The 13,047-nt window shown below is 39.7% G+C and overlaps 1 protein-coding gene across 1 annotated transcript in view; it reads right to left on the bottom strand.

Annotated features, from left to right (window-relative positions):
• ATP6AP1 (ATPase, H+ transporting, lysosomal accessory protein 1) overlaps positions 1–13,047 on the bottom strand; it is a 54,762-nt gene that overhangs the window by 34,520 nt on the left and 7,195 nt on the right. Inside the window, exons 2-5 of the mRNA XM_010082916.1 lie at positions 12,740–12,866; positions 12,566–12,634; positions 4,865–5,058; positions 3,540–3,583 (exon numbers count right to left, since the gene is read on the bottom strand). Of these exons, the coding sequence (XP_010081218.1) occupies positions 3,540–3,583; positions 4,865–5,058; positions 12,566–12,634; positions 12,740–12,866 (434 nt within the window). The remainder of the gene's footprint in view (positions 1–3,539; positions 3,584–4,864; positions 5,059–12,565; positions 12,635–12,739; positions 12,867–13,047) is intronic.

Genomic DNA, 13,047 nt, shown 5'->3' with positions numbered 1-13,047 from the left:
TGGCTTTTCTGCAGGGTTTTAACCAAATTGGTTTCCTCATATAAGTCAAGAATCATAGCTATGTAAATTACTGCTAAAAGGATCTACTATAAGAAATAGACTTATTCAGAAAAAAACCAACTGCTTATATACTACTAGTGTAATTATTTTGGGTGCGGAGGTCCAAGGCATTACATAATGTAGGTTTTGTATTCTATATGCACAGAGTACAATTCACTGGAAATTCTCAGCAGCCTCAGCTCAAATTTGTGGAAGAAAAAATAATACATAGAAAAATGCGTAGATTGTCTCTGTTTTGCTCTTTCATTAAAGCAAGTGACAGCTTTCTGAAATAACACATTATTTGCATTTCACATCAGTAAGGAGCTACATGTAACTATAGTTACCAGTAACATACATAACTCTTCTTCAGGAAGATTCTAGAGGCCATTCCTTCATTCAGAGAAGCTGCTGTGAACACCCTTATGACAGCAGAGTTGATATAGATCTTTGTCTGCGATCAAACCTCTCCCAAGCCACATAGTCCACCTTGCTTATGAAGTATTTGCAAATTCTCCAAGGAAAAGGGCCCAGACTGTTCACCATGTTTTAAAGAACCTAGATTACATGCCTACATGGGAACATTAATCATCCCAGGCTCTTTCCTTAATGGAGTAAGAGGCATCTCCAGATGGTGATACTGATGTTAGGGTGATTTTAGAGCAGTTCTACTGAAGTGGGAGTTTTTTAGAGTGGTTCTACTGATGCTTTTTCAAAAAATTATTTTAGATTGCATAGATCAAGGAAACACTACATAGTTCTATGAATGCAAAACATTTTGTCTAAGACAACACTTTCCAATTAGCATAGCTACCTGCATCTATGCCCTGGTGGAAGGATCAAGCCTTTCTAGCTCATGGAAGACACATCCTTTGAACTTCATCAGTGAATGCAGGATTAGTGCTATTATTAATTGCTAATCTACCTTAATTTCTTTGTGTGATTTTACACATGGATGAAAGGGATGGGAGAAGCAAACCGAGAAGAAACGTTTTAGAAGGATAAAAGTGAAAAGAAAGGAAGAGCATAAACTATGAACAAGAGAGAAAGAAAAGAACAAGATCAGAGGAGGAAAAATGGGACAGAAAAGAAAGAGAGGGAAGAGGAATGCAGTGACAATCAGAGTGGAAAAAGGAATCCATGCCATAGCAATTAAAGGGCCTCATCTTATGCAGGTGGAGTCATGAGCACCTTTGCCATTGATTTTGAGGTATGCTGGCTCCAGCAGGTAAGACTGACATGACAGGATGCAACCTTCTCCTGAGCAGAGAAATGTTTAAGAAAACTGGCAAAACCTGAGTAATTTATGTCAAAGTCTACTTCATGCAAAAGAAAGAATACTGAAAAGAAGCATAAAGAAAACAGTAAGTCTGAATCCCTTGAAACTTGAGCAGATTTGGATTCTGAATTCCAGTTTGGATTTCATAATGAGCCTCATTTTAATAACACAGTAAAAACCTCTGCTTATACCAGCTTCTACGTATTTCAGAACAGCACATTTCCCTTGGGCAGAATCTGAGCCCATTTGTTCTGCCTTACAGAGCTTCCTGTCTGCAGTGAGTAAAACAGCAGGAGAGATTTCTCTGACATTTAACTACATCCGATTTTTAAACCCTCTAAAGAGGAAAGGAAAGAAGTTGCTGTGGCAAACATAGGAGGCTTAGTGAACTTCTAGGCAGCCTACTACAGGTCTGCAGTGTTTTTCTAGGGGTTTACTGTTGGCACCACAAAAAAAATTTACAAGCAATATTTATGGGTTAACAATTCTCTTGTCATGTTGCAGGTATGTGACAAACAGTATTTTTCATTGCTTACACAGGTAGGATCTAGCAGCAGTCACTCCATAACAAACACCAATAACTCACAACCTTGCAAGCAGTTCTGACCTTGAAGGGTCTCCTGACAGCAATATTTGGCAAATGACTGTGGTTGTGCTGCAAACAATACCTAGACACCTAGACCAGACTGCGTGACTTGGAAGACTATTTGGGACACGTCTCTACTACTTTTGGAAAGATTCTTCTCCAACTCTCTCCCATCTGCTGCACCCACCTTCAGGGGGATGATTTTAAGGAACTGTGGCTCAGTAACGTTCATTTGAACTAAAACTTCCTCCTGCTATTATTTCCAGTTTTTATTCAGCAGTGCATTGAGTGGCTGCTTTGGCAAACAAACCAGAAGGTGAGGATTCAGTCCACACTCCCACTTCTCTAAAGAGCAGCTGAGACACAGAATGCTAAGTGCAGATTTTGCACTCGACCATACAAAATGGCACATCTTCCCTGATCCACACACTTTTTTCCTGGTAACAGCTAGCTGAAACTAACTGGAAAGTTGGCATAGCCTGCTCCTCCATCATCCCACAGGTCCCCCGTTAACTTTGCTGTTCCAAAACAAAGTGGTCTGAGACAGGGTTTGGGAAGCTTATTCTTGGGTTTGTGCAGCTGATGAAAGAAATTTCCCGTAAAGAAAAAGCCAATGTTTAGCCAAGGCCAACATTAAGCCAAGGCTTTTCCTATCTAGTATGTTCTGGGGACAAGAAGGGAGAACTAAACAACCCCTCTGCAATTCAGAGATGGAAATCTAGCTGGTTATTTGAGTATAAAAACCACATTCACTTTGGAGTACTGCAAAAACAGAGAGAAAATAACATACTACTGACTTCAGTCCTGAGGTGTTTTCACCTGATTTTCAAATGTGTTTCTGATTTTACACCCTCAGCTCTGGGTAGAAGCAGTTATAGGCACTAAGGAGACTGTTTAATTATCAGCCCACACTCCTCCACAATGTGTGGCCCTGAAACAGTGATTTGCAGACTTCATAACATGAACTCTAATTTAGCGTAGTAAGTGAAAAGCCCTGCAAAAAGACCAGATGCCTCTCAGTGCCTCTTTGGTGTATGGCACCAGTTTTTCAGACAGATGCTAGGCAAGAAAAGTTTTATTATGGCGTTATATGGAAAGATTCGACTTTAAGAAGCAGTCTTAAAGACCTGCAAAACCAACAAAAAACTCTAAAATCAAAGGTGTCAAGGGCATCAGTAACACTTTACAAAAATTGGAAAAACATTTCCTGTTCATTCAGACACCCTCTTGTTGAGACCAAGACCTTTAAACTACTGGATGAGCCTGACACCTCCAGCTGCTGGTGTGCGAGGCGAGATCCAAGGAGGCAGTCAGAGCAGCAGGGAGATGCAGGGTTCATACTCTGGTCTGAGAGGATCTCAGAGCATGAGCAAAGGTCCATGCCTGAAGCAGAGATGAATTATCATTACATTTCAGGTCACAGAGCTGTATCCATTACAGTGGATTTTGAGTCAGCCACTCAGTACTTCAACACTATGACAACTGACTGCTTGTAAGTACTATAGAGGCAGGGAAAGAAAACCTTTAAATAGTAATATTACAGCAAAACCCAGGAGCTAGAGAATACAATCTGCTCAAGTGAAAACATACACTTAAATGATGAAATGCTAGTTATATCTTGGTCGTATCACTTACCATTTTCAGCAATTGCTTCCTCGGTGGAAATCTCATTTAAACCACTACAAAAAGAGTGGGAGAAAAATAATTAAAATTCTTTTCTAGACAAGAACAATATGAACCAGAAATGTGCAAAGATACGGACAAGGAATGGGATTACTTTCATCATCAGTCCCTCCATCACTCTCTCATCTCCTCCTTATGATACTTTTGCTCTGCAAAGCCATTAGTAGTACATGGATGACAACCTCAGCTGATTCCTCAAACCCTTCAAACTTCCATAGCTGCAGATAAGCCAGACTACTGATGTTATTTTGACCATTCTCTCCTCAGCTTCTCTTTAATTGGGTGTTGTTCTCTCATCTAACATCTGTACTTGAGCTCCTTAAAATGGGTATGATGTCTTTATTTGTGTAATGACATGATACTTATGACTGTGCTTCCTTAGGACCCATTGACCCATGTACCTACCATATACCAACATGTATGAATGCCCAAGTAACAGGCTGGGAAGAGGAAAGAGCATGGAAAACCGAGCAGAGGGATTCAACATACCCATGCCTTATATTTCCTAAGCATACGTTGACATCAGTCCTCAGTATGACTGTGTGTGTACTACAAAGCTTTCTGCTGAAATGATTAGAACAGCTGCCAATCTAGATCAAGTCAGTGACCCACACCCAGTGGCCAGGAGTGCTCCATACCAGACAGTCCACAGAGATGGAAAGCCCGTAGAAGTAACAGTCAGACACCAACATTCACCTGGAGGAACAGTCTCTCTCTAACTCTATTAGATCACAGTTGTCATAGGCCTGGAAACATGAAGAATTATAGCCCTCCTCTTCCTTCTAGAGTGATGAAAACCTGTCTCTTTATTCCCTTATTATCTTCAGGTTCGTTTGTATGTTTACTTGTGGGCTTATTTATCCTGCCAATTTTTTGACCCCTGGAATGCCTTCTAGCAATTTATTCTGCAGGTTAATCATGTGTTGCATAAAATAATTCAGCTTTTCTGCTAAACTTGTGTTGCCATTTAGTTTTGTTAGTTGTCCCTTTGTTCTCATATAATGTGGCAGACAAAACAGGAACACCTGACTGACTTTCTCAACATAATTCATCTATTACACCTGGTAGGCTCATCAGGGGACTTTAAAAAACATCGAATTCTCCCTCGCAAGAAAATGAACTTTACTAATCCTGTAAGCTTCCATTTTGGGTTGGTTGTTTCTTTGTTGTTTTGTTGGGTTTTTTTTTATTTATTTTCCTGAATGCAAGTGACATTATCAAAGGCTTTAAAAATTGTGCACACATTTGGGTCAGTTCCGTTTGTGACAAACTCCTACCTGATAAGTGGCTGTAGCTGAACCACCAGTAAATTTGGTTTAGATGTATTCACTTCCAGCTGAGAGACATCGAGATTAGTTATGTTTGTTAACTTCCAGTCTCTTGACTCCTGAAGAAATCTCAGAAGATACGTGGTAGCCTCGCAGTCAACGGCTGGCAAAACTAAAGATGAAGGAGAAGACTGAAGAATTTCCTGTAATAAATTTATGGACAGTTTATTTACTTGCTTAATAACTAAATACAAACCTTATATATATATATATCCTTAATATAATATTCAAGGTAAGGAACCACCATGTTAAACACTACATGAGTTTCACCAGTCTGATGCTGGCTGCAGGCTGCTCCTGGAACGGGGCAGTGAAGGGGCACTTGCATTGATCTTATTGCACATTCTTGGGGCAACCTTAAGGCACTCAGTGACATCAAATTCCTACTGTCCTTTCCACACACGTGGTGGAAGAGGAGAGACAGATGATGCAGAAGTTCTCAAGCTGAGAAAGGTGGAGAATGTATTCGAGAGCTTGCAGAGCAAGAAGAGACAGGTTATGAACGCTGCCAGAGGCAAATCTCATCAGGTGACCATCTAACAAAACACCTTTGGAGGTCAGAAGGATCACTGTTAGACACCTCAGGTTCCAGCAGCTCTATTCAGTACAGAGTCATAGTTTGCATCATAAATACCTTTCCTTTGTGTACATCCTGGTGGCACAGCACACAGTGTAGATAAGTGTCTAATTTGTAACCATTAATTTTAAAAAGCTACGTGTTTCAGGACCTACAGAGCCTCCAGACACACACACACAAACTTCAGGTCATGTACTTTGTGTCTTTCTACTCAAAACACAATTTATAAACCTCAGGCTGGACTGGTTCAGATAATCAAGCATCAGTGTTATCTATCACTTTATTTATAATTCTCATAGCTGAGTTTCTGATTCAAATACTTGAGTGAAATGCATTTAAAAACATTCTCATTCTATAAATCTGAAACCTGCACAGTCAAAAAACCTCCTTTCCAAAGGTATTTCTTGATAATGAAATTAACTACAAATATTCAGGGAAAGAAAATTCAAGATGGAGACTTGAGAATGATCAAAATTAATGTATCCCAAATTTAAGGTGAATATTTGAAGATTTTTTTTTTCATTGAGTCCCGGTTTACAACTTGTTAACTTTGCTTTCGCATTTTCTACATTTAAATCTAGATTGAGTCTGTCACTTAATCCAACATTCAGATATTTAAATTGTCATAGAATCTCTCTCCCCCTTTAACTGATGCAAGTGTTGTGGTGTTGCTAACACTTTTCTCCTCCTACTCTTTTTTCTTTTTGTCTGTTCTCTGCCTGCCTACCATTTTTCTGACCTGCTCCAGTTCCTTCTAATTGCTCACATGATTTCGTTCCTAGGCAAAGCCTAGTTATTTTCACATTTCTACAGATGCTCATAAGGGAGGATTACGAGATATTGTCTGATTTGCCAGACTGATAGAAAAATAACTGCAGAAACTAAAGTAGAGCGGAAAGCACTGAGCTGGTTCACAGGTCTTTGAGTAGCGTTTTTACACTGCCTGGAAGGAAAGGATGATGCATTTCATTTTGGTTTGTTTGCAAATACAACTTTAGAGATAAAATTCTGAGCAACAGTAGACTGTTTTATTTTATTTTCAATATTTTGATCCCTTGGCCCCTAGCAGCAGCCAGAATGTCAGCAGCCACTTCCTCCAAGGATATATATTAAGCAGATTACTCATTTATTGTAGAATAAGATATTAAATGCATCACTACTGAGTAATATCTGAATTGTACCTCTGCTTCTAACCAATCCTGCACTGCCATCTGTCTCAGCTTCCAGCCACTGGTATTCAACTGTTTTCCACCTGAAGGGCAGACACAGCTGGATATCTACTCATCAGCCTCAGAGAGCCATTCTGATCCCATGTCTCTTGTTTGCCCTTCTTGACATTTGCCGACCACACACTTGTCTTTACAGTTCCCATATGTTGCTTTAAGCATTTTACAGTTTCAACTACCATGCATGTTCAAAACACAAGAACTCCAAAGCAGGTTGGAAAATGAAAAGGACTACTGAGAAACACCTGATTTTGCTTTCTGCTAAAGGACTAACAGAGGTACAACCACACAGTAGCTAGGAAAGGGAAAGGAAGAGGGAGAGGGGGAGAGAAAAAGGAAGAGGGAGAGGTAGAGGGAGCAGGAGAGGCAGGGGGAGAGGGAGGAAACCTCCTATTAAGCTGTTGGACTGACAGCAGAACTTCCTACACTAAATACCAGAACCTATAACATGTCTACGGGCAGCTTACTCTGATTATGAGTGCCTTTACCTTCTTTAGTGTGCCCTGAAGCACCTCTCCTCAGTGAAATATTACAAGAAACTTCACTCTTGGATTACGTATCTTGCTGTTCAGGTTTTTTTTTCAAGGTAGGTGCAGGATCACTCTGTCCACATTCCTAGCCATTTTGAAGCCAAGTAGCTGGACTATGGCAAAGCTGTGCTTGGACTTAAATGCCCCGCTCTGGTTTCAGTTCTGCCTTAACAGGACTGATATTACATCTAAGCAATTTGAAATTGGAATGGAGTAAATTTTGGTCTATGATTAAAAACCTGTCGTTAGAATCTTTGTTGAAGACTCATGCATCCTTCTAGAAAAGATCATGTGGGCATACTCATTGTTCTGGACTAGTTTATGTTTGGCATCAAAGCTGATAGACAGTCCTAGAATAAAAATATTAGTTGGGAAAAAGCGTCCTGTGTTGTCCCTGAAAATATCTGGGAACCTACACCTGAAGGAGGCAGGCTCTTCCATGTAAAGGAGATATTTTAAATCTTCATCATTTACCTGTGAAAATGTCATTCAAAATATTAAAGTATTATATTTATTTTCTACAGCATTGGTCAATGTTTTATCTATAAAAAAGAAAAATCTATTCAAACAGATTCAGAAGCACATCTGTTTCTACACACAGTGATAATTGCAAAGAAAATTATCATTGTTGCACTTTAACTTCTCGATTACTATTAATCTTACAGACTTTTACACTGTACCTGTGTTCTCTAAATGTATGCATAAACCTATATATTATGATTTTAATGAAAACTGATCTGATGTACTTTAGCTGATAAAATATGTTGCAGCTACAGAAAGTATTGTTGAACAAACCTCCATACCACTGTACCGCATGGTGGCAAACATGACACCAGATTTTCTTTCAAGACTTACAGACAGATCCGATGGACTATAGAGAAGTGAACCTGAAGTCCAAAAACAGGAGGAACTATACCAAAGAATAAAACACAGACCATAACAACAAGGAAGGATTATACCAGGAAAATGGTGGGTGGGCCCATGCCAACCTCCTGAAGTTCAACAAAGCCAAGTACAAGGTCCTGCACACGGGTCAAGGCAATCCCAAGCACAAATACAGGCTGGACAGAGAATGGCTTGAGAGCAGCCCTGAGGAGAAGGACTTGGGGGTATCGGTAGATGAAAAACTGAACATGAGCCATCAGTGTGCAATCACGTCCCAGAAGGCCAACCAGATCCTGGGCTGCATCAAGAGAAGCATGGCCAGCACGTCAAGGGTGGTGATTCTGCCCCCCTGCTCCACTTTCGTGAGACCCCATCTGGAGTACTGCATCCAGGTCTGGGCCCCCCAAAGCAAGAAGGACATTGAGCTGTTAGAGTGGGTCCACAGGAGGGCCACAAAGATGGTCAGAGGGCTGGAGCACCTTCCCTGTGACAACAGGCTGAGAGAGTTGGGGTTGTTCAGCCTGGAGAAGAGAAGGCTCTGGGGAGACCTTATAGCAGCCTTCCAGTACCTCAAGGATGCCTACAGGAGAGATGGGGAGGGACTTTTTACAAGGGCATGTAGCAACAGGACGAGGGGTAATGGATTTAAACTGTAGGAGGGCAGATTTAGACTAGATATTAGGAAGAAGTTATTTACTGTGAGGGTAGTGAGACGCTGGAACAGGTTGCCCAGAGAAGCTGTGGATGCCCTATCCCTGGAAGTGTTCAAGGCCAGGCTGGATGAGGCTTTGAGCAACCTGGTCTAGTGGAAGGTGTCCCTGCCCATAGCAGGGGGGTTCGGACTAGACGATCTCTAAGGTCCATTTCAACCCAAACCATTCCGTGATTCTGTGAAAGCTGATGTGGTTTTTGCAGGAAGAAGTTGTGCCTCACAATTCTGCTGAATGGGTCTGAAGGAGTCAACAGGCACATACACCAGAGAGCTGCAGCTGATACAGTGTACCTGGATCCACAAAAGGCACTTGGCAGAGACTCGAAGCAAGGACTCCTAAAGAAATTAAGCTGCTTTAGCACGAGAGAGGTGGTCATCACATGGAGGTAGGTAAAGGACAGGTAAAGAGTAGCTAAAGAGACAGCAAGCAAGGGGTAGAAAAAAGTATCTGTTACTGCACCAGGGTCTGCTCAGTTCCATATGTTCATAAATTATAAATTATCTCGTACAAAGGCATAAATATTAAGCTAAAAAATCTGCTGATTATGCCAAATTATTCAAGACAGTAAAAGCAAGGCCTGACTGATGAATTGCAGAAGCAAATTCTGGTACAACTTCTTGGGCAACAAAGTAACTGATGAGATTCAATGTAAATTGATTTTAGCAGAGCACAGGGTCAGAAAAAAACCCACTAATTTTATGTACACAATAATAGATAATAGACTCAGAACTTAGTGTTACCCTTCAGTAATGAAACCTTAAGAAGCGCAATAGCTCTTTGAAAATGTCAGTTCAGTGTCTGATAGTGATCAGAATTGAAAAATCAAATATTAGTCATTTTTTGGGAAAAGGCTAGAGAAAAAAACATCATCATGTCACTGAATAATCCTATGATGAACTTTTATCTTGACTATTATGCAGTTCTGCATGCCCCCTTGCCAAAAAATAATACAACAAAACTAAAAGAGGTGAAGAGAAAGGGAAAAAAGACAATCAAAGCTATAGTAGGACCTCTGTATCACACATGACTAAATAGTACTCCTCAGTCTACGACCACTGAGTGAAGATATGATGGAGATATAGAAGCATGAATGGCAATGAGTTACAATAATAATTATGTAGCTGCACAGCTGGCCACTAATTGGAGTGTGTTACCATACACTGCACTTCCAAGGAGCTAAGCACTGTTTGGGGAAAGCCAAAGCTAATATTAAAGAAAAATAGTTTGTAGGATAGGTGACTGCTCGACAAAAAAGTTCCCCAATTGCTAATCTTTGTATTTTATTATTTAATTAAAAAGTACTTTGAGTGTTTAAGATAAATGATCTACCTGTAAGATTCCATTTGTATTAACTGGAAATAGAATCCTTTTATTGCATACAAACCCATTGATCCCAAAAGCTCAGAACAGCTGCTGATGTAGCTGAACAAATCTAATATCTGCAAATCTCTCCGTGGTTTACAATCCTATAACTCTTTTACAAATAACACTTCCGTCTTGCAGTACATGTGCTGCTACATGCACACATACATTCTAAATGAGGTCTCCAGTTCAGGTTTGTGACTAAATTTGCATTTCTGAAGTTCAAAAGGAGGATATCCGAGTGACATGGAATTTCTATTATAGGTTAATGAATCACTTGTATAATATAGAGTGTGAAGATATAAAAATTTGTGATTATGCAACATCAAAGATTCCAATTTACCCAGTGAGAAAATACAGACCTGACCTTCACTTTGTCCTATGCACTGTGAATATTATGACAGAGTCTTTCATAGCATGATTAAGAATGGATTTCTTTCCCAAAGTAGCTCAAGTGGAGTGCAACCAATGCGATAGCAACTGAACAAATTTTTGTAGCCTGTGTTACATCCAAGATGGAAGTGGATGATTATAAAGATCCTTTCTGGCGCTAAAAGATATTGACAAAATTCTCCATATGAGCACCTAGGTGAAAAAGAAGTATTTAATTTATACATCTCATTCTCTTTCACTCAAGTTACAGCACCGTACCCGCACAAAACTATGCTAGAAAAGTATTAAGATTGCCAAGTTCAACAGAACAAATCTAGGAAGTGCTAGAGTTAAGGGGAGCAATTTGTCAAAAGAAACTTTCTGGCTTTAAAGAAGCTGTAATGAGAAAAAGTTTCTCAGCTCCAAGACAGAAAGGGAACAGAAGCAAGGTCAGAAAGCACACAAACAGCTCCTGAGATTTATTCAGCTTGTTGAAAACCTGGGTTTAAATCTTTGCTCTGCCAGATACAGACCAAAGACTTACTTAAACATGATCCTTTGTTCAGCTGAGGACTTTCTCACTAGCTTCAGTAGGTCCCCAACCCACTCAGTATACCACCCGATACCTAAATCCATCTGTCCCCGGACTCATCACAAGCCTTTGGCTCTACAGTGCTGATGGAGTCCTGATTACAAGGCAAAAGAAAGTTTTAAATACTTTAATATTCCTCCTCGTAAACATCCAGGGCCTACTTAAGTAAGACCACCACATCATTAGGAGCTTGCAGTGCCACGTCTACGTTTCACACAGCTTCTAAAATCAAACCAGCTTTGCAGTCAGGCCGCAAGAAAATTTGCTCCAGACATAGCCTTACATTGATTTTAAACCCAGAGAAGATATGGCATACCAGAGAAGTACCAGTACATCTGCCTGTGAGCACAGTGGCTGATCCTAATGCTGCAAATGACTTATTACTCCCATTCATTCCTCAGAAAACCCATGTACACGCCCTGAACAGTGGTTTTTGTTCCAGCATCAGTGTTAAAATGCTGTTACATGACAAAGAGATGAAGACCTCCAGAACCAGTGACAGAAGGAAGACGTGAGGTTCTTAGATGGTATAGATGTACACACAGGTAATATGTGAATATTTATGCATTTAATTACACATACAGCTTTCTCTGTGGTGCTTGGGAATTTACACTTCCTCATGTGCTCTGACATCAGCTACGTTACTAATAGCTCTGTTCGTGTTGCACCGCCTGCAGTAATGCCCTTATGACTTCCACGTGTGAATACTTCCTTTGTCTGATTACAGTTCAATAAAATGTCATGTAAGTATAACCAGAGATTATATAACCGTGCACAGAATCTGTAAACATCCTGACTGAGAATAGAAGTTGAAGTTGCTGACCGGTTCAGGAGAACTCCGTCTTAGATTCTGTGCTTGGAGTTTATTTCAAATTACTCAGGTAGCATGTCTTTTTTTCACAAAGATTAAAGCAATTCAGTATCTACTCATACATTAACCACATTCAAATACGAAACAGTTAACTCCCTGCATGAGTTAAAAGAGATACGATTTCTATGAAATAAAATAGATGTTCAATTCTGAAAATCAGGAATAAATAATTGATTCCTATAACTTCTTTTCTTCCTATGGCTTCACAACAGAATTTTGGGGCATCAGTCTGGAAGTTTATATTGTTTTTTACAATACAAAATTGCAACATGTTTAGGAATAATTTTGTTACATATGATGAATTTTGAAAACTTGATCTTCAGAAATAAAATAGCTACAAAACACTTCTGCCAACTCTGTTGATTTTCTTTAATCCATCTGCATAAACTAAAATAATCTCAATAAATAATTTATATAGGAAAACTGCTGCAATTCAGTTTAATTTTCCCTATTATTGTGTATTTGAATCTTTTCTGAATTTTAAATACTGCATATAAAGAAATAAAAGAGATAAATACTTGCCTGAACATTTTGAAATGGATTCTTGTTACTGTAGGATTCACTGTGGTACGTGAAATCATCTATGCTAAGCTGAAAAACAAAGAGGGTAGAATGGTGAGAAGGAGCCACAGCATCGCATTTAGGTACAGACTTGCACTCGGCATTGGTGAGAGAAGAGGAATTAATGTTACATACTGTATCTTGCAGGAACAAGATGAGGTTTCTGGAATTCTGGGTAAAAACAGGTTGCATGAGTACAGTCAGCTCCTGTGCTGAGACAACGTGTCCTTCGTGCAATGCAGTGTCTGGATTCCACTGTGATCTACAAAGAAAATTTTTTTTCTGTAAAATTTGCTGCCAATGATGACACTTCTTCTTTCTTTAAATATGCAGCAGCAGGTAATGATACCATCATCTTTGGATTAAGATCAGGTTTACAGTTCAGTTCACTTTCGTTCCACTCAAGAGGAAAAGAACTTGCCCATTTATGCCTATATGACATT

The sequence above is a fragment of the Pterocles gutturalis genome, unplaced genomic scaffold (genome assembly GCF_000699245.1).
Source record: "Pterocles gutturalis isolate BGI_N339 unplaced genomic scaffold, ASM69924v1 scaffold10040, whole genome shotgun sequence".
Taxonomy (NCBI): Eukaryota; Metazoa; Chordata; class Aves; order Pterocliformes; family Pteroclidae; genus Pterocles; species Pterocles gutturalis.
This window is presented reverse-complemented; position numbering and strand designations above follow the sequence as displayed.